Raw genomic sequence first — 27,451 nt, 5'->3', positions numbered from 1 at the left:
GCGATTGGCCCCCACATAAAGCCTCAGAAGACAACTGGAAAGACTATGGGGGGAGGGCAGAAATGCATTGTAATGTTTTCTTTCTTGCCTCATTTATATTGTAATTAGCCAGTTGAATGGATTCATGGAGGGATGGCATTTGGGAATGTTTGGCACAGCAAGTCCTGAACACCTTGGACTTCTGTCTGGTGTGAGGGAAAATTTATCCAGGATGTTTGTATTGCATGTCTTGTGGAATTAGCTGCACGCACGTGCGCGTGCACACACACATACACACACAACCATTCAGAATCACACTGAGCCTATCCCCTTCACCTACCTTCAGGTAAAGCTCCCCAGGCTGGTTCTTGCTCTGTGGCACTAAGGCCTTTGCATGCATATCTTCCTGCAAATTCCACGGGGGAGGGGCATGCCCTCACTGAGGAGGTAGCAGAAAGGAGATCTCTAAAACCAAGCCCTGAATATGTTGCACTGGTGGTCTCATTAGCGGGAGTCCTAGGGCTTGCTGTGTACAATTTAAGAAATATTAATACCCTGGTTTGCACACTGGCTAACCTCAATTGGACATCACAACCCCTGGATGCACTAAACTAAGAGCTAAGACAGGTTCAAGAAGCAACCCTTGAAAATGGGTAGCCAGTAATTATTTACTAAGGCAAAACATGGCTGTGAAGAATTTTGAGGCATGTGCAAACCTGACTGAAAGTTCACAGGAACATCAAATTCTAAAAAGAAGTAGCACAGAATATTGAACACTATGAATTTCTTTTCCAGCTAACAGAACTTTTGCCCTGGCTTCTAGACCTTCATGGGTTAAAAGATCCCCTTTTGGGAGCCACTGCAGGGATCCTTTTCTGTTGCCTCCATCAGTGTCTTCCCCTTTGCATTAACAGCTTGTTTTCCCCCCTATAGAAGCACCCATCAAGTCTCCCTGACCAGATCAATTCTTAAACTTGTGTCAATAAAAGTTTGTTACAAAGGGGATTGTTGGAAGTCAGCATCCACCCATCCTCCTAGAGAAGGAAATATTTTGGGGAATATTAAAAAGGCAGAATATTATATTATATTCTTTCCCCAAAGGAATAATGGAGAAAAATCTTAGGCAGAAACCAGTTTCTCCTTCCCCCAAGCAGAAATCAGCTTTTAGAAATGCAGATTTGGTAATTCATTCAGGAAAACTGGGGGAGGAAGGCTGGAGCTAAGCGGATTAGAAAAACAAAGAGTTCAAGGACAGGAACATGACCTTTAGGACATAATAGGATAAACCCACCACCATTAGAATACCAAAAGCTCAGGTCAAAATACTTGCACAGGAACAGGAACAGCCTCAAATAGAAAGCCCAAAGGAGGTATAAAAACCCATCAACTCCTAACTCCATTTTGTCAGCCACCCCAGAAACATACTGTTACTGAAGTTTCTGGTAATTAAATAAACAAGAACCTTTTTCCCCCCAAGCAGCCTCAATTTTATTTCCAGTGTCTTAGCCTCCATTTTGTTTACTCCCGCCTTGGACTGGACCTGATGATTTTTCTTTCTTCTTTCTTCCTAAGTTTTCTTTGTGTTACCATTTTTACAAATACTTACAGAGCTGTTCCATTATAATGTAACATATAGCAATTGAAGTGACAAAATTGCCATCCCTACTGTTGGTGTCCCAATTTAAGAATAGCTAGAGATTTAGCTGGGTCTCATTTTTTTCAATGTATTTAATCCTTTTTCTTAATTTTTTGATAAAAATATTAACTTGCAAAAGTACAAAATTGACAACTGACCACTAGTTACATTTACTACATTTATTTGCAACCATAGATTTTAGCAAAATTCATATAAAATTACAACAATCTATATCAGTTTAATTCATACCCCTTACAATTAATAGTACTGTCAAAATTGGTATTCATTATCTTCCTTATGGCCATTTCAAACAATACAGCTTGATTTCTTTTACTGTATATGTCTATATAGGTCAAAATGAAATAGATTTTTTTTTCTATGCCAGATTACACTGGGTTAACAAAAGCATAATAAATCTACTATGGCATAATAAAGGCATAATAAATCTACTATTGGTTCCTAATATAATTTGCAGTGGATCAAATCTTTCACCTATCACAAATACATAAAATGGTGTATAACTGGCAATCCTTTATACCTTCCAACAAATAGGCTGATAGTATTGTCAGAAAGCAAAGTTGTGTGAAAGCTTGTCTCAGGGTGATGGGATGTGAGAGATGTAAATGATATTCCTTTTCATCTTTAAGAAATCAATATTAATTAGCCAACTGAAGCTTGTGTACATGCACTTTATCTTTAAATAATAATAGTCTTTAAGTAAATGCCTCAGTTATGTATAGTAATTTATTCAACAGTTGCTGACCTACTGGAAATTGTGAGAATAGTTTTAAACACAAATCTGCTCATCTACTACTGTTGAAGTTTTTGTGGAGGCATTGTCTTGCCAAATAAGTGTTGGGCATGAAAACCTGTTTTCTATGTGAAATTATTGTTTTCTTTACTCCTATGCACATCAAAGGATAGCTCCCTTCTAATTTCAACACCACTGCTGGTGTACTTAAGGGTAAACCAGAACTTATGTCACAAATTTGTCCTGGACCATCTCTAATTCCTCTGGTTCACTTAATCCTCAGATTGGGATTCCCTATGTCTACTATGAGATCTCACATTTGCACATTATTCTTGCTATTATATATTTTCCATGATAATGTTTAATGAAATGGACACTCAAATGTGTGAATGACCTCACTTATTCTACCTTCTTAAAATCTAGGATTATTTGCCAAAAGGCTAAAGGCTCCTTAAGCCTTTTGGCAAATAACATGATGGCTTCAAATAATTTATTTGCAGCTATTCTTTTAAAATAATTCCCACATTCTGTTAATAGTCTCACTCCAATTAATGACCCGACAACTAGTCAAATTCCCATGACTGCCTGATAAAACACAGGTGGACATAGGAATATATTTTCTGTCATCTGCAAGTGGAAAGAAATAGCATTGTTTACAGTATAAACTACGCTAACATATGTCTTGTTTCAGATATGAAAAACATTACAAAATAAATGAATTAAAAACTACAGACTTTTTGTTAGGTGCAATTTAAACTATATTTTTAAATCTTCACTCATGAAGAAACGGGGGGGGGGCAAACTTGAGGCTGTGCAGAATTTCCTGGTTTGCACCCCAAAAGCCATCACTGCACCCATTCTATATCAGTCATGCAATTACTGCCCCTCAAGCAAGCACTTAATTTCTACCTGTTTGTTCTGTTTTATGCCCTAAGCTATTTCTTTCCCTGCTTTATTTAAATTAACTAATATCCTCACCCCTTTTTCTATTGAATAAAAGACATCATGTGTCTCTTCAATTTTCAAAACTGAGTTTCTGCTTCTTCCAATGCAAATGAAAGCATCAGGAATGAGAGATTCTGATAATAATTAGGATTTGGACAAAGACAAGATACATCATAAGGACTGCACATTTTCACTTAGTCCATGTAAATATTGCTGCTCACTTAGCAAGGGAGGACTTTGTAAAAGATTGTTTTCCCTTGACTGGGGAGTCTTTCTTTTCACAATCTATTGGAGGTGTCATGTGGTTTAAAATTGACAACGACAGCGCCAATTTTCTATCAGCGATACAAACAAAAATTACATTACTAAGGAAGTTAAAAAGCAAAAATTTGAAGTGTGATCAAAATCTAGATTGCACTGGCCCCTAGAGGTTAACAAGAAATGTTGCTAGTATTTCCTCATGAAAGACATGCTGCTAAAGTCTTTGGGATAGAAAAAAAAACAGCCTTTGTTTTATTTCAAATTTGCACAGCTCTACGTTAATGTATATAATATAATGTCTTTTCCTAATGTATATAATATACTGTTCTTTTCCTAATATACTGTCTTTCCCATTTGGCTTGGAATTTTCTAATTAATGACATTACAGCAACTCTTCAATTCTGATGGAACTATTTTCTTGCTCTGTGTAAAGATAACACAGAGTAAATGCAGCTTTACAGTATGCAAAACACGTCATCCATCTATTTTCCCAGCATCTAATTTTTATTGAATCACCTACTGATAATAACTAGCTAAGACACCATTAAATTATATTCTATCATTGCTCTTGGACAATTTACTTGGCAGTCACTACCCCAAGTGACTTTTATTGTTTCCAGGCTTTCAATTTAAAGATAAAAGTCCTCATGAACTGTTTTTGTTTTCAATAACATTACAGCATCTACACATTCCTATACAATACAAATTCAGACTAATTGCCGGCCCCTTGCTTTACTGATTTAAAAACCCAAAGGGGAGATGGTGGAAATGCACATTCTGAAATGCCTAGAGCCAACGACAGGGAGCATTCTCTTAGGAGGTATCTTCTGAAGACTCCGAAGATACCCTCATTTTGTTATCAAATTACAAATCCCAAAAGGTTGAGAGAAGATAATATAGCAGATCAAACTTACACTGTAACAAAATAAGGGGTTTGTCCAGACACTTAAAACTACAATGAAATAATCTTTTTCATGGGTTGTTTTTTCTTATTAAGCTTCCTCTTTAGTCATTCCTCTTTAAAAGGAACTGACAAGTCAGTGTAGAGTTTTCTGTTGAAAAAATGTTATTCATAACATATCTACATTCTTCAGTAGAAGGAAAAGAAAGACTTCATCATGAAAAATTTGGTAAGCTTTTTAATGGCAAGGTAATGATGCTGAGCTACATTTTTTGATTTTATGCCCAGGCATTAAGAGAAGGCAACATGGACAGGAATTCATTGAATGAGCACTAATTTTAAGCAGGTTAACCAATATCCTTCTTTCTTTTTGCAATATATATTACAGGTTTGCAATCTCTAAATAATAATAATCACACTGAAGGATTACTCTTAAAAGGTATTCTTTTTTTTTTAAAGGAATCTGTAGCCCTCCAAATGTTGCAGAACTACAATTCCTAAAACACAAATAAAGATGCCAACAAAATGATGAAAACCTGCCTCCCTTCCTTAAAACTATAAACTTGAATATGCAATGTATTATTGGATTCTAATTAATCAAGGATGTATCTTAATTATGCTGAGGTAACTACTTTCTGTAGGTATCGTAAGCCATCTTATTAAAACAGAGAATTCTGATATATATAAAGAGCACCTTGTGCATAAATATTTAAAAGCTTTTGTTGCACTTTATAACTTTAATGCACTTATTTGTTGAAGGAAAGTTCCACCAGCCTGGGACAATAGTTGAGTGTTGTTCATTCATTTTTGTGAGAGGTGCGCTTTTCTTTTTCCATGTCTTGGATCAATACATGTATTATAAATAAAATATAAAGTCAATCAAAACCAACCAATAGTTAAGTCAAATTGAAAACTGAGGTCTTTTGAAGCGCAGCAATACCGCTATTCATTGTCAAATAGCATGACAGAAAGGGAAACCTGAAAAGAAAAAACTGGCAGGTCAATGATCTTATTATGCTGTTTCTTCTGGCGCCTTCTCAATGATATTTTCAGCTCCTCTATCTGTTGCAGGCTAATGACTATTTTCCATCATTTTTCTAAGAAAAATGTTACTCTCACATCTGCCTTGTAGTTTGTTTGTTTTTTCCCCACCCTGAGAAAAAAAAAACTTTAATTATTTTTATTCTCAGGGCGCTTGACATTTTCTTCTGCATCTCTTTTAATTGAATTTACTTTTATGGTTGCTGACGAAGGACGCTTCTCTCACACATCTTTACCGTAATCCTGAAATAACCCTGGATGTCCACATTTTCCAATCTGAAAAACCTCAGTGGAGTTCTCTCGTGATGTCTTCTTCCCTTAGAATTTAACTGAAGCATGGAAAGACAGGGAAGGCAGGCTGCACACCAGTGAAGATATTATCGGACAATGAAAGAGAGGACATTCACATTTACTCCTCGGCCATCCTGCAATGAAGTAAATCTAAGAATATCACATTCCAACCAGGAGACTTTTGTCAAAATCCAATTATCCTTCGAAAGAAATCTCAGAAGCAAAGTTTCTTTCATTAAGAGTGAGAACTGATAGGGAAGAATTGGTAGGGGGGGGGGGAATTTGGGGCCTGGAAATTTTTTGCATCTTTTGAAAGAATACAAAATTAATTATAACTAGTATGAAAATGGCCAATCACAACTATTCTACATTCTTTACAAAGGGTTTCTATATTAAAACATCAGTCTTACCAAATAAGCCCATCAAAATGCAAATTACAGATCAGTATCTTCCCCTTTGTCCCTCCTGGCTCTGCTGTTGAATGGGTTATGGGAAGGGAACAATGGAAGTCACAGGAAAATAGGTCTGTAAGAACCGTTACACAGAAAAATCTAAATCACACAATAAAGGAAGTTCAAACAGAAGTTCTGTTTGCACATGCATTCCAAGTTTTGCACATATATACAGGTAGTTCTCAGGATACAACCGGTCACTTAGTAGCTGTTCAAAGTTATTGCAGATGGCTACATAAACCTACATAGAAAGGAACCAGCTTCTTGCTGCTGGCTGTATGCTGTGTAGGTTGTGCTCTAGCTGGCTGAACTTTTTTGAGTTGAACTTTTTCTTCAGCTCCTCAATGAAAGCAAGATGCAAAAATATTTTCTTTGCCTGCTTGCTTTTTTGTCTCTGCTCTTCAGCTTGGCTGTTATTCATCATGGTAAGTAACTCACTCATTTTGTCACCCTTCTTCTAGGCGTGCAGCAAATTTAACAAATGAGGTGATTAAAAAAGATCGAGATTGGAGGGCAGAGGTGGAGTTTAGTTCCAGCATTAATGGGGAGGGGGGGCAGATTAACAAGTCTGTCCCTCCCCTTGCTTTTTGATGTTTTCTTTATTGAAGAAATGTGGGTTTCTGAAGGAGAGGTTGATCAAAGGAAATATTTTGGGGAGCTCTTCCTGGATTTCCCCCAAACCCTAGCAAGAGCCTGGAGATATTTGCAATCTCACGTTGGCTAGCTGTTCAACAAGTCTGTTCCTTTGCCCGCTTTTTGATGTTTTCTTTATTAAGCATGACTTAATTGGCCAAACACTGAGACTTGTTTGAAAGCCGCTCTAGCAATGGAATGTGGCACTTGGCCCTACTCTAGCTGAACTCTTTCCCCGTTGGGATGTTTTGGGGTTTACGGAGCTTTTTGCTGCTTGTCTTCCTCCTTTGTAGACCTAGCTCAAGCTCCATTACAGTCATAGGCTGAGGACTACCTGTAACTAGCATAAAAATGTAGCTTGACAAAGAATTTCCTAGGCATTTAACTGGAATTTCTGATCCAGCATTACCCAAGGAGATCTGAGTTGCTCCTTCTTGGAGCTTTTTTTTCTTGGATGAACCGTTAATGAAGACAAAGAGACACAGCACCACTATAAATGGAGTAATTGCCAAATAAATCCTACTTCTGAAAAAGGGCTTCTGATGAATCTTATTAAGCATTAGTGAAAAAACAACATGAGCAGTATTAGTTCCCTTTGGTGACTCTTCCCTCCCCGATGGGAGAAAGCAAAGGAAAATTGAAAAGTAAATTAAGTTGTGTCTCAAGAACAAGAAGCAGGAGAAGAGAAAAATCAAAGAAGACTAAGCTAGCAAAGAACAGGCCAATCCAAGCAGAGAATAAAATGTAACGCAAATCCAAATTTAGACAAGTAGACAGATATGGTTGTTCAGTAGGGTAATTGAATCAAAGGTTTTCTTCTCCCTCTGCACTCTTTTTTCTTGTCATGTATCTTTCAGATTCTCCACCAATTATCCTTATTTATCTACTGAATTGTTGCGTGCAAATGAAATTGCTTTGAAAGTTCAATATTCTAATAAACAATATACAATAAAACATTAAAAAATTGTTAAATTTGTTTGCTGCCTATCTTGCCATGAGGTTACTCTGGGCAGCTTACAACAACAGAAATAGAGAAATGAAAAGAAGTCTAAACGTAACAATAGCAAAATAATGAAACAATAAAATAAACAAATGAAATGAACAATGAAAAAATAGTGCTATGAGAAGATGGGCTGGGGTGAAGCAGGAAACACAGAGGTGGGGTCATGCCATCAATCCAGCAGCAACCTCCAGTGTGGAACTCCCCCATTGGGTTCCCAGGCCAACTGGCAGAGCCAAGTCTTCAGGCTCTTGCAGAAGAAAAGAGTGGGGGCAGATCTCACCTTTTGGGGGGTGGGTGGTAAAATGTTCCATGTTCCTATGTTGATCATTTCTCACAATTAGCTAATTTACTTACATTACTTTGGGATGACCATTGTAATGCAACATAGTTAAAGGGCTATGAAAAATACTTCTGGTTGATATCTAACTACAAAACCTTGAGATATTGTGGGAACTCAAAATCAGTGTAGGGAAAGGTCATTGGATTCTCTCATGCCTTGGTACTAATAGAAATTCATCTTAGCTCATATTTGCTACAGAGAATTAATGTTTTTCTCTTCTGTTCCTATTATCTATTCCTCTCTTCAATAAATGCAGTGCCCAAATATAAAACCTGGATGTATTTAGCACTGCTTAGTTTGAAAGCTCTGGCTTTCAATAAGAATTAGATTACAGAAAGTTGTAACTTGTACCTAATTAGAATTTTCTTCTGCAAACTCTTAAAACTTTCCTTCAAAGTCCTCCTTTCCTTCCCATTTTGTAAAAATCTTGTGGTTATGTATTGATCAGCTCAGGCTGTTATGCAATACTGGTTGGTATCAATGGATGGACAAAATATCACAACTCGGGAAATCTTTCAGTAATGACTGGACATATTTTGCAACAGCATTTTCAAATACTGTACAGGCAGTCTTTGACTTATTACCAGTTGTTTAGTGACCAAAGTTATGACCCTCCAAAATGACCCAGTTCTTAAGTTTTGACAGCAGCACCACCCCCTCCACCCCCAGTCATGTAACAGCACTTCATGTGCTTGGCCCACATTTTATAGCCATTTGTACCATCCTGCAGTCACACATCCGTGATTTACATTTTTGCCAAAAGCATTTACTTCCAGTTTTTGGCAAAACATAATTTTACAGAACAATGAGTTTGCTTAACAACCATGGTGATTCACGTAACAACTGACACAAAAAAAGGCTGTTAAATTATGTTTGTAAGTCAAAGACTACACCTGTATGTCACTTTTTTCTATTCTTAAAATGAATGTAAATATATATTTATTGAGAAATTAAAATGAGGCAAACAAAAATGCTTCCTGTTTTTAGTATATCCATCTTGATTATCAAACCTATCTCTTTCATCTTTATCTTTGCACTCTTGATTCTATTGGTCACGTGTAGGTAGGGCCACCAGATCTTCTAGACCAGGGGTGTCAAACTCAATTTCATTGAGGGCCGCATCAGCATTGCAGTTGCCCTCAGGGGGCCGGGTGGGTATGGCCAGGGTGGGCGTGGCCTACTGGGTGGGTGTGGCTAGAGTGCGTATGGCCTACTGGGTGGGCGTGGCCAGCTCTACATCGTTGGCATCAAGGGTGCCTATGGGGGCCTGGGCAGGAGTGGGACAGATCTGAGGGTCTCTGGCAGAAGGAGGGTCTCTGGGCCAGGGCCAAGGCAGTGGGGGCCGTTCCCTCACTGTTTCCAGGATGGCTTTGCGGGCCACATGAAACCACTTTGCGGGCCGGATCCGGCCCCCGGGCCTTGTGTTTGACATGTCTGTTCTAGATGCTCCCTTTGCTATGCTCTAATTATATCTGGTTTTTCATAGACCAGATCTGATAATAATGTATAACTGAATTTTGAAAATATATGGTAGATAAGTAGAAAGCTCGCTAAGAGCTTATTTTCATACTAGCTTTGTTCAAATGATAATACTTGCCATGACTACACAGTTAGCCTAACTATAAAGCATGCAGAACATAAGCTAATCACATGGATTGGATTCACAAATACTAGTCAATGAAGTACTTGGCTAATTTGTAGTTCTATGTCCTTAAAAAAACAGCTAGCAGGTACATTTATATCACTTCCTAGCCTGAGTATGATTACATGTTACTTTTTCTTCTAGTGCCCTCCTGCTAGCATTAAATAGAACCCACAGATTTAAATTCAAAACTTTATTTCAGAAGTTTAAATCTACTGCATTGTTTACAAAACTTCAGACAGATGTGAATGTTAATAATAAAATGAATTATCCAAAAAGCTCCTCAACTCTACTTGGATTATTCTGAATTGTTAAATAACAAATGATCAAAGATCAAGAATTAACTTTTTTAAATGTCTGAAATGCGTGTATGTGTGTATACACACACACACAATTGACAGTGACATGATTCACAAATCATGCTGAACTACAATGCTGTTAAGTTTGGATTATCCAAGCTACTGTTTACAAACCATGGTTATACAGACCATACTGCAACACATGAACCCAACCAATAGTATATGTTTTTATAGAAGCAGGTAACATAGACAATTCCTATTTTAACAGTGCTCCCTACATGGAAACTTGCTTAACATAACCTGAGACTTTCTTCTTAGCTGAATATATGGGATGAATTATTAAACTGTGATCAAGGTCAACACAATTAGAAGTAAATCTTATTGCATTAAGTAAGACTTACTTCCTGTATGCACCTGCAGATTTACAATGCTAATTTGTTTTAGAGACCAGACATGGAATATAAACAGTGGTGAAGAGAGGAGCAAAAAGCAGTGTGGTACACTTTATTTTGATATTTTGAGCCATTCATTCTCAGCCCACCCACCTCACAGGGTGGCTGTTATGGGGAAGATAGGAGACAGGAAAATTAGGAATGTTCACTACTTTGAATCATATATAAAAAGATGGTGATAGGGATAATAACCTTTAAAACAAACTTCAGCAGCAACAAATTCCAGAAGAAAATACTATCCACAAAAAACTTTCTTTGAAAATAGTCTTGGTAGAGACAATGATATCAATCATTAGAAATTATAAAATTATTCATTTATTAAAGAATTTAAAATATATCTTTGTTTTATAAATATTAAGAATATTCTTTGTCTTCTCGAAAAGTCATAGAGATGAACAGCTATGCTTATTTTATTTAGGAACCCAGCTGTGATTTATATCTGGATAAAGAGATCAATTCATGGATAAATTTTTGATCAAATATTTTTGTCCATTTTTAATATGGAAAATTGCTTTTAATTGTTGGTAAGTTGATTTACTGAGAAAGCTACAGAGATACAACTTTGAAAATTGTTTACATTTTGTAAATGCTGACATCACATATCCAAGAACTTTGAACAAAGTGATATAAACAGGGGTTATGAATGTAACATTGACATGGAGTATCAATTATACCAACTGAAATGCAGAAATCAAACCCAGGTCTTAGAAAACAGATGAAACTGTTGGTTAGGAGCTGCCTAGATATACAGCTGGATTTATGCTGCCATCCAAGAGGGAAGCCCCTTTTATATATTAGAAGATAAAAGGTAAGGAGCCAACCAAGAGGTAGTGGACAACCACCATTTAAACATTGAGGGATGGCACATTTGATTAGCTATGGAAGAATCAGTAAATTCAGAAAGACAGTGACAAATAGAAGAGCTTCTTCTAAAAGGTGTCACAATGCAAGAAAGTGATGCAATGCATGAAATGGTGCCAATTACACTATCATCCATGAAATATTGCATTGGTTATGTACTACATGGAGTTCAACATCAGCTCAGTAGAGGACTCCCAAATCGGCAGTTGATTTATAGATGTTCTACTCTATAGGAAGCGAGTGGACCTGGGAGGGATAATTTGGCAACCTTTTTTGGGCCAATGATCACATTTGGAACTTGGAAAACACACTGTAGAGCTCCCACAAAATCAGCATGTTTGGTCACAAAACACCCTTTTACCAGAAGGCAAGTTGATGACATTACTCCCAAGACACTCTCAATTCAAGTTTGCATTTTTTTCCCTAGGCAAGCAGAAACATTTCTGAAGAAAAATCTTGGTTGCATCCATGCACTATTATATTTTCTAATCATTATATACGGATAAATTAGAATTATGTTAACAAAATAAAATCAATCAGGGGAATATTAAGTATTATAAATATTAACAGAAGAATTCCCAGGAAGTCTGCTGTCTGCTCCTGACATTAGATCAGTGGTGTCAAACTGCCAGCCTACGGGCCGGACACGTCATCCGGAAGCCACACCCATCCCATTGCCGGCAATGGCAAAACCGTTGTGTGATGTCACATGACGTCGCGAGTTTGACATGTCTGCATTAGATACTGAAAACTTCTATACTAAGATTTCTCCAAGCCTGATATTTACTAAAAGGCAAACCAATAATATTTTCCTCATGCAGTCACAAAAGATAGTTTTCACTCACTGCCACTTCTTGTATGTATGTGTAAATTAAAAATTTCAGAAAATTCTTATTTTAACAAAACCCTGCATAATATTAATTAACTGTTTAATCTATAAGGAGCCTTCTGCAATAATTAAATAACTTAATTTAATTATCTATTGAGTATTCTGGCCGAAATTAAGTAAATATGATTAGACATACCTGTTCTCTCCTACTTACACTAATACTTGTCTCCATCCATGTGTTAGTCCCAACTATAGTTGGTACAGCCTTCATTACTGCTATGCATTAGTGTTACTGCAACTTTCAGTATTTTCCAGCTAGAGTCCATAATAATTCTTTGACTGTTACTATGAGCATGAATTTTTAACAAAGGTTGCAAATAATTTAGAAGCCAACTATGAGGAAACATGGCCTGAGTTATAATAATATATCAGTGTTAAACCAAAATATAGGAAGGAAATGAAGATGTTTTCAGGAGATGGATAAAGGTGTATGGCATCTCTCAAGGCTTTTAGGAACTGGTAACGTGGGCAACTTTGATGTTATCGGTGAGCTAAGCACTGCAGAGTTTAAGCCGAGCATACTAAGAAAGGTTGGCCATGACAGAAATTTGGGAAACCACTTTCATTTTTCAGCAACCATGATCACTGTAAACTGCAAGAGTTGAAAAAAAAGGACACATACAATTTTGGAGCTGGAGATAGTGCCTCTGTTACAGATTTTAATAAAAATAATAAATGCCTGTTTAAATATTTCCAACAAAAGTTAGGAAGACTTGGGAATGCATTGTTTGATGGCATGCTATCAATTTGAAACATGATCCTTAGTCTGTAATATTTCTTTAAAAACAAAAGTGAGAAAGACACAGAGAGAGATAGAGAGAGAGGGAACCAAAAGTGCTGATTGCATTTATTCTCTGCATGGATGGTCCTTGGTAAGGGCCTGCAAGTATGTAACACACTAACCTGTTCAACATTCAAATCACATTAAGATCAGTGAAATGTTAATCCTTCTATACAAACAAAAATGATAATAATATCAACAACAAAAAAAGACAAGTCCGTGAGAGAAAAAAAAACCTAAGTTAACAATGGCAGAATGCTACCAAGACAACATCATAAAATATTAACTGAAGCAGGAGTTAATTCACACCACATCTTAGCAAAGCTCATCACAGACTTTCAAAAATAATATTGCTGTTTTATTTTTAAACTTTGGGTTTGGGTGTCAGGTTTTCCAGTAGGATGTGCTAATTCAAAAATGCTAATGCAGAAGCATAAGACCCCACCTGGTAAGATAATATATATTTTAATTCCTCTGAATATTACTGCTGACTGACACCCATCTGTTGGGGATCAGCTTCGGCCTCGTCTTCTTCCACATCTGCATGATATTCTTCAAAGGCATCATCTACATCTGGAAGCCCCAATAGCTATTTGTAAAGAAGGAAGAAATAAACTGTAAGTGTAATATGAAATAATGACATGAGAAGTATAATTTATACTCAAGAACAAACCTGAAAAAATATTTGTGGAATGATATATTTCAATTTAAAATGAAAAGAAGTGTCAAGTGGCTTGCAGACACTGTTTTAATATTTTTCATTTATAGGAAGCAAAACTAGACTAGATTCTATTTGAATCTTCCAGGCAAAAGCCTTTCTCTCTCTGAATCTAGCTTTCAATATAATGAAAATGAAAACTATTATGACCAATTTTGGAACTCTTTTGAATAGAAAGATGAAAGATTGGCTAAGTCACAAGTGGTGGACAAACAGAAAGAACCCATGAACTTGCTTGCAAAATTTCAAAATCTATTAGTCAATCAAGGCTTCTAAAATTTAACTCTGTAACTACCGGTATTCGTTTCAGAAAAAGTTAGCCGAGAAAGAAGGCAAAGATAGCATGATTGAGGGATGTTTTCAAGAAAACAGATAATTTGATAAGTGACTAGTCACAGCATAATTTTATCAGTGTGCTTCATCTCATTCAAGGAATTTCACCCATTACAAAGAATGTTAAAATATTTATTATTCAGAAGCTGCAGCCAATTCTAGTTCTCTGAACAGACATTCTAAGTAAAATACTTAAGTCTGCAAACACACTTGTTTGTTCTTAATTTGTACATTCAAGGACATTTAAAAAAATCTCCATATGAAAAAGTGCAACAGACTTAGAAACCTATTGCTGCTGAATTATTGGTAAATCTGAAGGGGCTTCAGATATCAAGAGAAATACAAGTATTTCCAGATGAAAGATGTATAATTGGCCTTCAAATTATTCAAATTATAAGCACTGAAGGTTGCTTGCAATATAAGAAAAAAGATGGAATATATGTTTAATAGTACAGTTATAAAAAAATAGAAAGCCCAGAACTGTAACTTTTTTGATTCCATACTTTTAAATTAAAATTCAACTGAAGAAAGAGACTGAATATATGTACAAATGTCTTTTCAATGACAGCATCAGAAAACCTCCATATGGAAACATGCTTGAAAATAAACATCCCTGAAAAATCATTGAACTTATCAAATTAAAACTATATTAGTCTAATACTCTAAATCCATATAAGGTAGATACATATATTTTGAGCTGGAAACAAAAAGTGCATCCATTGTTCTGCTGATATGTACAAATATATCGTACTTGAATTTTTAAGTTTTCCATGAAAATTAGAATATGTAAATATTCTGAAAAATCAACATCTAACTTATATGTGTGAAATAATTTGCAATTCAAAATTTGATTGCAAAAATGCATGACTACATTGGGCCAATTATACACAAAATGTGTGTGTTGAATTCATTCATATAAAAAAAGAAGTCTTGATTGAAAAATGAATAATAAAAATTAGTGTTGTTTATTTCTCAGTCTTGGCTTCTTTTGTATGAATGACAGGAGATTAGGCAGCCCAACGTTTCTTGTTTTTTAAAATGAAGCTGCTGTTTTTAGTTACATAAAAAACACACTTTCAAGTAAATGTGTTTATATTGACAAGTCTTTGAAATCTTGCTTAAATTTTATTTTCAATAATTTACATGATTTTGGATCATAAAATCATATTAAAAGTTATACATTCTGGGCCAAAGTTTATTTTCCTGCATTTGTTTGTCTCACAGCAATCTACTAACGTAGGCAAGGATCATTGGAGGAATTATAAGACTACTTACCTTCCATGCTATTTGTACCTGGAAAAGATTTTATTATTTTGGAATAAATAAACCACAAAGAGCTAGCAAATTATTTTGTTAATCTACTTTACTGTTTTTAGAAGTATGGAAGGATAAAAAAAATGAAGTAAACTTTTTTAAATGATTCAGCATGTACATTTTTTTCAGTTTATGAGGAAAAAAGAGTGCTCGTTCATCTATTTCTTCTGGTGAAAGTCAATACACCTGTTATGAAATTCCATCAAAAAAGCAGTAGAAAATAGTTTCACTACAGAAATAAATATAGACATCCTCTCTATAGTTCTTCAGACCCAACATTTAAAGATCAAACTTCACAATTTCCCACTTGGCTGGGGAGTCAGTATGGTCCGTTTCGGCCCCAGCAGGGAGCCTGCAAAATGGAAGACCAGAGATGGAGAAAATAAAGTGTTAAAAAATAAACATTTATTTTTGTGTGTTTTGCCAGACAGTTTATGAGAAGTAGAAGAAATATATTATGTTCACCTAGTGTACTGGATCTAAATCACTGGAAAAGAAAATGTGCACTTACAGGTCTAAATGATTTGAAGACTTTTTCCAGAATTTCATGTAGTGTCTTTTTACCACAAGAGGAAATGTAGTCCTGAGCCAACTGCAGAAAAGGTAAGCAGTCCTCACTTTCACTCCAGACATGCTGAAAGACAAAGCAAGGGTGATGAACCAGAAATGAAAAATGACAACATAAAAAGTGTTATTTGAAACTCTGAAAGAGGAAGATGATATTCTGATGCTCCAGATGTTGCTGAACAACAGGTCCCAGAAACTCTAGTCAGCATGGCCAATGGTAAAGGATGCTGGAAGCTGTTGTTCAGCAATACCTATAAGGCCATGGGTTCTAATATGATCTACAGAGAGTATCAAGAAGAAAGACGTTAAAACCCTGGCACTATGAATCCCCTATCCCCAAATCCAACCTTTTCTAGTTTACTATTACTATATTATAGTTACATTTAAGTCCTACCTTTTCCATGAATAACAGCTGCTATATACAAACAGGAAATGCAAAAAAAGATATTTCTGCACACATAGATTATTATGTGACAAAAGAATGTATACCTTTCACTTATGCAACATGCAAATTCCTTCCTTGCCCTTAACATAGCAGATGGACAGGAAACGACCAGGTTCAATGCACAACATTGGCACTGTCAAGCAACTACCAAGGACTTTCAGCCAAACTTTCGCATCCCACCAGGCTCAAGGTTGACTCAGCCTTCCATCCTTCCGAGGTAGGTAAAATGAGGACCCAGATTGTTGGGGGCAATTAAGCTGACTTTGTAATAATGCCGCTTGGGGGGGGGGCGCGAAAGCCCTAATGAGCAGGCATATATACATAGAATGAAGGCTATTGCTAAGCACATTTGATTTGTGCTTAGACTGTAAGCCGCCCTGAGTCTTCGGAGAAGGGCGGGATATAAATGGGATTTTAAAAAACCAAAAAAACCCCAAAAAACCAGAGCCTCTTGAACCTGCTGATGCTCCTTCTGTTCTTAGCAGTTGAATGCCTGTCCTGAGTAAATAAGTTGTAAGAGTTTGATATTTCTCTTGGCCTTTCCATTTAGTCCCCATTAAGCAAAAAGTGCAAATCAACTGCAATTAACTGGAATACTTAATTACACTTGCAGGTAGAACTAGTGTGGTGCAGGGGGAAAAAACCCTCCTAAGCCAGTGAGGTGCTAAGAAATTTTGTCTATTCACAACAAAACTGATTGTGGGCCATTATTAGCACCAATTTATCAGAAGATGATTGACTATTCCACTCATAACACTCTGTCATTCATTTTGTCAATTTTCTAACAGTTACTCATGGTTCAAACATTGGGCTACCATTGTCATTTTTTTATTTTTTTAGGAAAGCTGCATGATCTTAGTTTGAACTTGCAATTGCAAATCATTCTTTTTTAAAAAAAAAATCTAAAATGCCATACATGGCAATAAATTTGATGGGCACCAATGTAGGCAGAACCTCTTTAGTCAACCTGTAGATTAAGTATTTCAATAAGATCATACCTTCCTAAGCTAGCACCTTCAAATATGTTGGATGATTGGATACGCTGGCTAGGAATTTTTGCACATTATGGTTTCCAAACACTAAGAAATACAGTTTAACAATGTTTTTTCAGTTTTTGTATCAAACCATTCTATGCATACATCAAATAACAGCTCAGATTTTAAGATGTTCTAGTGTGAGTAATCTTATCACTGCTGTCTAAATGATCATCCAAAGAAATAAATCTAACCGAAGATGATCAAGCCAAGCTTTGGCAGACTATGAACCACTGAATCCTAGAGTTAGAGAGCAAGTGCCAACAGTGCCTCTCAGTGTGTCCCCATTCTCTATAGGCTGATCAATCTAATAAAAGTTCAGACACTATATCACTTAATGTCTGGAACATCAAGGGAGGACTTATTAGCATGCATCATGAGGGAAGCCAAGCTTTCTCAACACCTGGCATCACTTCAAAAAAACAAGACTTCTCTGTGGGAGCAGCTTCAACACTCAAGAGACCTTCCAGACGACAGCAAATGGAACATTTTGGTTGCATTATTCAGTAGTCTAGCTTGGCAAAAAAATTGTGTGCAATAAATATTATATTCCAACTGATAATGGTTTGTATAAAAATAGAGCAGAAGGAACGATAAAAATTACAAGATTGGATTATTCTATTACATCCTGCTATCATTATTTCCTGTGACAGGACCTCTACAATATTATGCATTTGCCATCCAGTTCACAATGGAGCTTAAATATTTTAAGCAGACTTTGTAGAATTCAAATTCTTTGCATATTGATACATTAAAATTTTATTGAGTTCACTGGTGGTGCAGTGGTTAGAATGCAGTATTGCAGGCTACTTTGGCTGACTGCCAGCAGTTTGGCAGTTCGAGTCTCACTGGCTCAAGCTTGACTCAGCCTTCCATCCTTCCGAGGTCGATAAAATGAGGACCCTGATTGTTGGGGGCAATATGCTGACTCTGCAAACCTCCTAGAGAGGGCTGTAAAGCACTGTGAAGCAGTATATAAGTCTAAGTGCTATTGCTATTGTGTTTATAAGGTGTCTAGAGACATTAGGAGTGAATAAAATAAAATCTGTTCAATAAAACAATCATTGATGGCTCATCTACACCAAGAAAAACGATAGAACTAAGCATTGCCCTTTTTCCTTTCTCAGTTTATTCTCCCCAATCTATTGAATTTTAGATTGCAAGATTCCCAGACAGGGATTGTCTTTTTATGCTTTGTAAAGCCCATTGACAGATGAATGAACAAAAATTCACATTGGAAAAGTTTTTATTATAGTTGTGTAGAAAGCTGAAAAGGAAAAATAGTAATTAATCTACACTTGAAAGAGGAAGAAAAACAGCAACATGCAGAACTGGATATTTTAAAGCAGGGGTGTCAAACTCAATTTCATTGAGGGCTGCATCAGCATTGCGGTTGCCCTCAGGGGGCCGGATGGGTGTGGCCTGGGTAGGCGTGACCTACTGGGTGGGCGTGGCTAGAGTGCATATGGCCTACTGGGTGGGCGTGGCCAGCTCTACATCGTTCGCATCAAGGGTGCCTATGGGGGCCTGGGCAGGAGTGGGACAGGTCTGAGGGTGTCTGGCAGGAGGAGGGTCTCTGGGCCAGGGCCAAGGCAGTGGGGGCCGTTCCCTCACTGTTTCCAGGATGGCTTCACAGGCCACATGAAACCACTTCACGGGCCGGATCCAGCCCCCGGGCCTTGATTCCCAAATGTAAACAAGGCCATAAATTATACCACCACTACCCCATCTAAATTGTATATTAGGACATTTATTTAAAGGTTCATAAACTAAACTGAAACTAAAGCCATGAATTCCTTCCTTCCGCTTACTGTAGGGTGGTGTGAATGGAAATCTTAGTTTGATATAGGACAAGTTCCATACTTTTTCTAAATCAAAAACTGTGCTTTGTAGTGATTAATAGCCAGAATCTCATCCTGAAATTAAGCTGCAGTTCAAGACTTGTTCCTCAATATTAAGAGAGAATTTTTATAAAATGTTTTATAGGTGGCACTTAGACCCTAAAAAATTAGCAAGCATGTATGCGAACTGCCAGCCCAAATGTTGGAGGTGTGGTTGTGAGGATGCAACATATTTTCATATATAGTGGACTTGTAAAAAGGTTAAAGCCTTTTGGATTAAAATTTGGTGGAATATGCAAAAGATATTTAAGAAAAGGATAAAGTTTTCTCCGCAATTGTTTTTATTGGGTATTATTACAGATACTACTGTTATAGACACTAAGTTGATGTTGCATCTAATTACGGCGGCAAGACTTTTAGTTGCGCAATATTGGAAGAAGGAGGAATTGCCGACTATAGAAGAGTGGACTTTGAAAGTTTCCAACTTGGCGGAAATGGCAAAGATTTCGGCATATTTGAAAGACCAATCGCAACAGAGATATATTGTGGAATGGAGAAGATGGATTGAATATATTCAGAATAAATATGGGACTAAAAGTTTCATTTAGCATTAGAATAAGTAGTGGATTTTTATGATGTATGATTAGTTGTTACTTTATTAATATTATGATTCTGGAGAGTTAAAGTCCGATAGAACTTAATGTTTTATTTTTGTTGTTAGCATATTTTAGTTTATGTTTGTATTATTATACCCTGTATTCAGCTCTGGGAAGTCGGGGAGGGGGGAGGGGAGGGGAGGGTTGGGGAGAGGGGAGGGGGGAGTTCATTGTATTTAAAAATTGTAAAACGTTTCAATAAAAAAAAAGACTTGTTCCTTAATAAACTAGGAACTTAGCACTCAAGTTCTGACAACAAAAAACAGAAAGGAAAGCTTCATGGATTATGAAGAGATGGATGAAAACCTGCAAGCTAACAGTGAATGAGATGGGAAGATAAGTGATAAATGTGCAAGGGTTAAACACATTCACAGATGCTGCAAGAATGGAAACTTTAATGTTATATTCTTGAAATAGCACTAGGTTAATGTGTAGAACTAGTCACAGAATTAGTTGAAAGTTAGTAAAGCCTTGGAGAAAAAAATTCAATGTATTCAGCACTGAGACAAATTTACATCATTCTCTTTAAATGAAGGTAAAATGGTAAATTGTGCTCTTGCCCAGGGTGTTTTCTGGCTTTCCTATCTAATTCTGCAGCCCTGAGATTTCCTCAAGGCCTATCTGAATAGCAGTTAAGGTCAACCCTACGTGAGTTTTTCAAGAACAGCCAAAAACAGTTAGATGCTGCTTTTATATTAAGAGAGAAAAGTAGTGCTTCTATTGAAGTAACAGTACCCACGCTGTTAAATACATAAGGCTGTAGCTAACAAAGAGGGGGGAAAAAGGGAGGGGTAGTTTTTGCTTCACCATAGCGGCTAAAAAGAGTAAGCAAGGTTATTTTTTTTCCCCTTCAGTTAAAAACAAAACTGTATACTTAGCTAACCAGAGCAGTTTCATGCCAAACTCCATTGAAAAAGGCACTACTGCACTCACCCTAACCTTTCCAAAAGAAAAAAAAATCATACACCACTGTGAATCTGCTGAGGCCTCTAAAAAGCTCTAGCCCTCCTAACCCCACTGACTCACTGCTTCTCCCAGATTCTGATGTTTTTATTTAAGAATCAGGCTACCCCAGAGAAGCATAACCTCAGCTCTTGTAGAATTCAACTAGAATGATTTCAGTTAACCAGTTGCAACTTTCCAAAACAGAAGCTCACTAAGAAGAACTCACTAGATAAAATCATGCTATGATGACACTATCATTATTTTATTTATTTTTTTATTTTAATTCCATTTATCTCCCGCCCTTCTCCGAAGACTCAGGGCGGCTTACAAGCTTAGCAGTAGCCTTCATTCTATGTATATGCCTGCTTGTTAGGGCTTTCACACACACACCCAAGCGGCATTAATACAAAGTCAGCTTAAAACTTTCCTGTTTCAGCAGGCTGGCCTGGCATGATAGCGTTAATTGGGGTCCCAGTTTGTGTTCATTAGTGTTTCTTATTATTTTTATTGTTCGATCTGTATACCTTCCTTCCTCTGTACACCGCCCCGAGTCCCTCGGGAGAAGGGCGGTTTATAAAAACTAATAAATAAATAAATAAATAAATAATTGCCCCCAACAATCAAATTCTATATAAGCTCTGCTCCATTACTTTTCAAAAGGCCCAATATCATTGAGAATTTTGTCATAGTATTTTTTTTCCACAGTAATACCCAATTCCACAGATAAATCTCTTTTTTAGGATTTAAGAATTCTAACACTATGTTAAATTAATTTGCAAGGCCACAAATTACACTAAAGGTCAACAAGTCAGAGCCAGCCAAATTCTTTAATTACATAATTAGTATTTAAATATTAGGTTTTCCTTTTTACATTTTTTTATTAATATGCATTTGTTTCAATAGAACTTGGTACACAATTTCCTTTACTCTTAGGACCAGACTTGGTTTTTTTATTCCCATGTCAACTTCAAAAAGCAAGCAATGGTATTCAACAAAATTTAAACTTAACTACAGTTAAAATTAGAAACATTTTAAAAGGCAATAGCGCATGTCATGTAATAATCTTCATCTCTTTTTACATTAAGGACTAAAATTCCTGAACAACTTTTGGAGACTTTCTTGCAAATATATCGAATAAGTGGACAGGCCAGATGTGGCCCATAAGTCACAGGTAAATACATCCACACAACAATCATGTAAGGTACATTGGACAAAACGTTAGTGACTTTTCAAAACAAACAAACACATTGTCATTATAGTGAATTTGTTGGATTGCATCTAAATCTGAAAACCTACATTGATTTATACCAAGAACTTGCAACCCTCGGTCAGTGATGGCAAACCTTTTAGAGACCAAGTGCCCAAACTGCAACCCAAAAACCACTTATCACCGGGTGCTGGGTGGGTGTGGCCCATTGGGTGGGCATGGCTACAGTGGTCACAGCAGACTGGGTGGATGTGGCCAGGGTGGCCATGGCCACCTCGATGTTGCTCATGGAAACGGATACCTGTGAGGGCCAAGCAGGGTTGGGGGAGATCCAGGGAGTCTCTGGCGGGTGGGGCAATGGGCAGGAGGCTTGTCCTGTGGGGTGAGGTGAGGCAGGGGGCAGGGCAGAGCTGCCATGAACTTTCCCACCTCCTGCATGGGCAATTCCTCTCCTGAGATAAGCCCATGTGCTCCTTCACATGTGGTCTGGCAATGTGGAAGTACGAGTGTTCGGAGAGAAACTCCTCAAGAAAAAGAGCGTGCACATACTCTCCCACCTGGCCTGGGCTTTTCCAGCCCTGCCCTCTGCTCTCAAGGCGACAAACACCCTGCTTCCATTGAAAATGCGGCAGAGTGGGTGGGACCAATGGCCTACCAATGGAGACTTGGAAGCTGTAGGCCGGCTGATGCATGCCGGCAGCAACAACAGTAGCCCCATGCAGTGAAAGGGGCGCACGCAGTTTGGGCGGTGTCAATGGGGGTGGGGGAGCGGCTGCTTCCTGGAAGATGGGGACCAAAGTCAGCTGCAGCATGCAGGTGATAATAAAAGCTTAAAATAAAAATAAAAGTCTAAAAAGGGCTGACACTTTCTGACCGAGGGGGCACAGAAAGGATGGCAAAGGAAGGGGGGCTAACGCATCAACACTGGCTTGACAATAGTGGAGGAGATGAGGTTTAGGCCGTGCACTTAAAGGAGGGCGACCCCCACTGCGCTTGGGTGGTTCTCCCCAAGAAGTTCCAGCACTCCCGCTTCCTCTGCTCACTGTGATGGGGAAATAGTCCGGGAAGTATCGCCTGACGGCCCAGGCAGAGTGGCGCCCCCCACGAGATGGCATCTCCCAGTCCAGGTAGAGCCAGGCTGCATATCCAAGCGCTAGCAGCTATGAGAGAGGCAGTGGGTAACCCTCACCTCTGCCTTGCCAGCTCCTGAGCAGTGGCAGCTGTGGCACTCTGAACGTGCTCAGGAGTCCGCCACTCCGGCTGCTCCCACCCATGGACAGTCTCAGCTGAGAGGAAGTGGCGGTGCCCTGCAGGGCTGGCTGAAGCAGTCAGGGTTTGGGAAGGCAGCCCTACCCGAAGCAAGGCAAGCCGCCATCCACAAGAACCAAGCTGGACGCTGTAACTGCCTGCCCGTCCCCACCTTGGGCTCTCTTCGTGGCCATTGGCCCACACTCTACACTGGCGTCTCCTGCAACCTCACCTGCGGCTGGGACACAGCCAAGTTTGCCGCCGCCGGCACCATCCCGTCCTCACCCAGCGCCAGGAAGGAGAAGACTCGCTGGAGGAAGGTGGCCCTTTGGAGGTGCCGCTGGAGCAGTAGGTGCAGCAGGGCGAACCACAACCACATGGCCAGCGCTACGGGGTTGGGCTCCTACAGGTTGCCCGCCAAGCACAGCTGCAGCTGATCATAGAGGGACCTCCTCCTCCGCGAGGTCCCACCTTGCCCGCCCGTAAGCGAGGCTGCACTGCTGCAGAGGGAGGGAGTGCTTCCCTGATGGCGGCTCCAGGCTGGCTGGCCTTAGGCCAGTGATGGCAAACTTTTAGAGACCACGTGTGCTGGGGCGATGGTTCATGCCCACAGAGAGGGCTCTGCGTGCCGCCTCTGGCACATGTGCCATAGGTAAGCCACCACTGCTCTAAGTATTTTAACACAACCTTCAAAACTGGCCACTCCACTGTCATTCAAGCTAGCAGGAAAAAAGAAATACAGTGGATTCTTATTGCATTTATTTTTACAGCAATCTCTAGGTGTCCAGTTTTCAAAGTCTATAGAGATTCTCAATCGTCCAGACTCCAGGTCATGGTTATCCCAAAGGTGTTTTTTCAAAAAGGCCACTGGACTTTGTTTTTTTCCGTGAAAACGTTTCACTTCTCATCCAAGAAGCTTTGAAAAAGCACCTTTGAACTTTTAAAGTCTGTTTTCCAATTCAGCCCTTAATGGTTTTTATTATAAAGTTTAAACTTAGCCTATGAAGTGAAACATGCAACTGAAATTAAAGGCAGACTAATGACCAGAACAGCAACCCTTTCCTTTTTACCCCTCCCTAAAGAAGAGTTCCGAGGATTCGAAGCTTGCAACTGTTTTGTGATGCTGAGTTAGCTTAACATGGGTTTTATACTTTAACTTTCTAATTTGACTGGAGAATGAGTAGATTAGCAGCTATGGAGCAAAATATAACAACTTGCCTTTTTCTGCTATAGTTAATCCAATTAGGTTTGCTTTTTATCTCTATTATTATAAGAGAAAGGGTGAGACACTTGCTACTTTGGCAAACTAAGACATGCTGTTGGCAGAAAGTAGCTATTTCCTGCCTGTGTCATTCTCTACAGGCAAGCAGACATGGTTGAGGAAGGTATGTCCCATCCTAAAACCATTTGCTTGTTTAGAATACTAAAGGCAGCAAATCAAAAGCATTCTCTCACACTGGTTCCTTCAGAAAAAAATCTTGGGGAGTGGGGGTGGGGGAAAAGAGGGAATATACATTGTTTCCCTCCCTCTCCACCAAAAGTCACCAACTGATGTATGTGGGGGTGGGATATTTACCATCCTCATCTTAATGTGATCTGGAGCTTGACAGAAGAGGTAAGTTTTAATAGATGACTACACTGCGGGGCTTTAGCTTTCTGGCAAAACGTCTCTGGCTTTGCTCAAATATTATAGGCAGCTACATTCAAAGTGACCTAACCACCATTAAACTCTATTCAAAAGTAGTATGAAAACAGGCATGGCAAGAATTGTGCCATGTAGAGCATAGGCAATGTGAGTTTTCTCTTTCTTTGGTCTACTGTACGATCCCATTATAATCATTGATCAGCTCCTTTTCAGGCTGATCCAGTTCTCTGCCCCAAGGATCAGTTTGAGACCTAGTGATCAAATGGAGTGAGCTGAATTTAAAAGGCCCAGACTTGCTCCATATCAAAAGCAGAGGCTTGAAAACACTACCCAGGATTTGAAGTGGAGGAGGTAAACTCATGCTAATCTAAAGTGTTCAATAAGTGCCAGGCTGATCATTCTCCATAGAAATCATTGACCAATTGTTAGTAAAATGAGTCAGGTTGTATCCATGGCAAAACCTGTGAGGAGAAAACTCTTATTTTGATACACAAGAATAGCTTAAAGCTACCACAGTTATGTGCAGGCATCAGATGAAAACAGAAAAAGGAGGTTGCTAGGCCATGCTTGTGCTATAGATAACTGCAAATGGAGAAAATCATGCATTGAGTAACACTTAGGAACTCTTAGCTCTTCAGATAATATTCAATATTCTTGATAACTAATCATACTGCCTATTGATGCTTCCACAACATACTAGACCAGTAACAGCTAACCAGTCTGGCCTAGACTGTTGTACAAACCAAGGCCACATGGTTGAAAGTGTTATGGAACAGGGTAATAAAGTACTTGGTTAACAGAGTAAACCAGTTTTTCTTAATCTTGACAACTTGACAATGTGTGGACTTCAATTCCCAGAATTCCTCATTCAGTCATGCTGAGGAACTCTGGGAGTAGAAGTCCACATATTTTCAAGTGGCCAAGGTTTAGAAAACCAGAATAAAGTATGGTTTCCTTAGCTAAACTGTGGTGAACTCAGTCAATATCTGAAATTCCTTTCCTCAAGGTAACCCAGATATGCTTCTAAGTCCAAAGCTCAAGTGACATACTGGTGAAAACAATGCACTCTACATAGCCCCAGAGACCCTCTTCTGGTACTCTGAAAGTTCCAGAGTGTAAGAACAGCCCTGAGGGGAGACAAATGCTAACCAGAATTTAGCATATCTTCTGAGAGAAGCAACAGTCCTTAGCAAACAAGCAATGTTGTCTTTTCACATGCTGAATGGATGAGGGAGTGGGAGAAATCACAGTAAATGGTTATTGTTAAACTGACACAATAGGCCGTGATGTATACTATACCAAAACACAGACACACTTCTCCATTTAGCCTGGTAGGGCCAACACGAATAAAAAAGGCAGGTGACATTTCCACTGTGTTTTGGGGTGGGTGGGAGGGAGGGTGTGTGTGGAATAATGCCTTCCCAGACACCCCGATAACGATCCAGAGTAAACAGGACAGCGGTCCCTCTTCTAACCCATGGAAGGTTCATCCATCTTCCCTCCCACCCGGTATGGGGGGGGGAGGAGGAAAAAACGTCTCTCCTCCGCCATCTCCGCAAACAAGGGGGGGGGGGAAGAGGAATGGGACTTGGAAGAAATCAAAAACAGCAAGCAGCCTCCCCGCTCCAGCCTTTTCCCCCGGCCAAAAAACAAAAACAAAACCGCTGGTTCCCGCTCGCTCGTTCACCCACCTCCTCTTCCTCTACTTACAAAATTGTCTTCGCATCCGTTCTCTGGACACAAGACATAAAAAGAAACGCCTGGGTCTGCGTAGAAATCCATCCTCCTCTCGGTCTCCTCCGTGGCAATAAGCTCGAAGGGGGTGTTGGAGCACCATTTATCCGCAACGTCAGCCAGCTGCTGGAAATCCATCCTCTTCTGTACTGGCAGCTGCCTTCAGCCTCCTCCTTCCTCGGCTTGTGACTGTATCCGATTCTGCTCCCCTCGCCCGCTAGGAAACCGGGCAGTCGGCCCTTCTGTGGGCAGGGAAAAGGAAGGGTTACTGGGGGTGGGGGTGCTTCAGGCCAGGGCCCTCCTTTGCACCCTGAGTGATTGTTGCCGCTTACTAGCTTAACGTTACTTGATAACTTCCATATATTGTTTACATACTGGGTGTAGAAGGCTGCTTGGCGCTCTCTGTCTGTCCTGTCTGTCTGTCTGTCGCTCGCTGTTTCTTCCCCGCCTCCTCCTCCTCCTGCCGCCGCCGCCGCCGCCTTTTCCTCTTCAGTGGCCGCCTAATATAGGCTCAGGGCAGCTGCGCTAAATTCTGTGTGGGGGTCAATTAACGGGTGTGGGTAAAAGCTGGATTTTGCCGGATCCTACTTGGATTTTAAAGGATCCA

The 27,451-nt window shown here is 38.9% G+C and overlaps 1 protein-coding gene across 7 annotated transcripts; it reads right to left on the bottom strand.

Annotated features, from left to right (window-relative positions):
* Positions 1-1,789: 1,789 nt before the first annotated feature.
* On the bottom strand, positions 1,790-27,451 carry MTURN (maturin, neural progenitor differentiation regulator homolog). 7 transcript variants are annotated; one of them, XM_081346502.1, is made up of 5 exons: positions 27,220-27,398; positions 26,821-27,086; positions 16,034-16,156; positions 13,603-13,746; positions 1,790-6,330 (listed from the first exon to the last, which is right to left on the bottom strand). In XM_081346502.1, the coding sequence occupies exons 2-4, from the start codon at positions 26,980-26,982 to the stop codon at positions 13,639-13,641; spliced, it is 393 nt and encodes a 130-aa protein (XP_081202628.1). In that variant the 5' UTR covers positions 26,983-27,086; positions 27,220-27,398; the 3' UTR covers positions 1,790-6,330; positions 13,603-13,638. The 7 variants fall into 7 exon arrangements, with proteins under 7 accessions (XP_081202628.1, XP_081202629.1, XP_081202627.1 ...); XM_081346503.1 differs by having other exon boundaries at positions 1,790-6,276; XM_081346501.1 differs by having other exon boundaries at positions 1,790-5,451; positions 27,220-27,397.

Source organism: Vipera berus (assembly GCF_964194415.1).
Source record: "Vipera berus genome assembly, chromosome: Z".
Taxonomy (NCBI): domain Eukaryota; kingdom Metazoa; phylum Chordata; class Lepidosauria; order Squamata; family Viperidae; genus Vipera; species Vipera berus.
The sequence above is the reverse complement of the archived record's forward strand: the minus strand, read 5'-3'. Positions and strand labels throughout refer to the sequence as shown.

Bases quoted from the DNA above. Each gene is read 5' to 3' on its own strand.
- MTURN (XM_081346506.1), bottom strand. From the start codon at position 26,982: ATGGATTTCCAGCAGCTGGCTGACGTTGCGGATAAATGGTGCTCCAAC. The intron at 16,157-26,820 runs GTAAGTAGAGGA...TTTGTCTTTCAG, and splicing joins ACGGATGCGAAGACAATTTT to CATGTCTGGAGTGAAAGTGA. The intron at 13,747-16,033 runs GTAAGTGCACAT...CTTTACAAATAG, and splicing joins TCTTCAAATCATTTAGACCT to CTATTGGGGCTTCCAGATGT.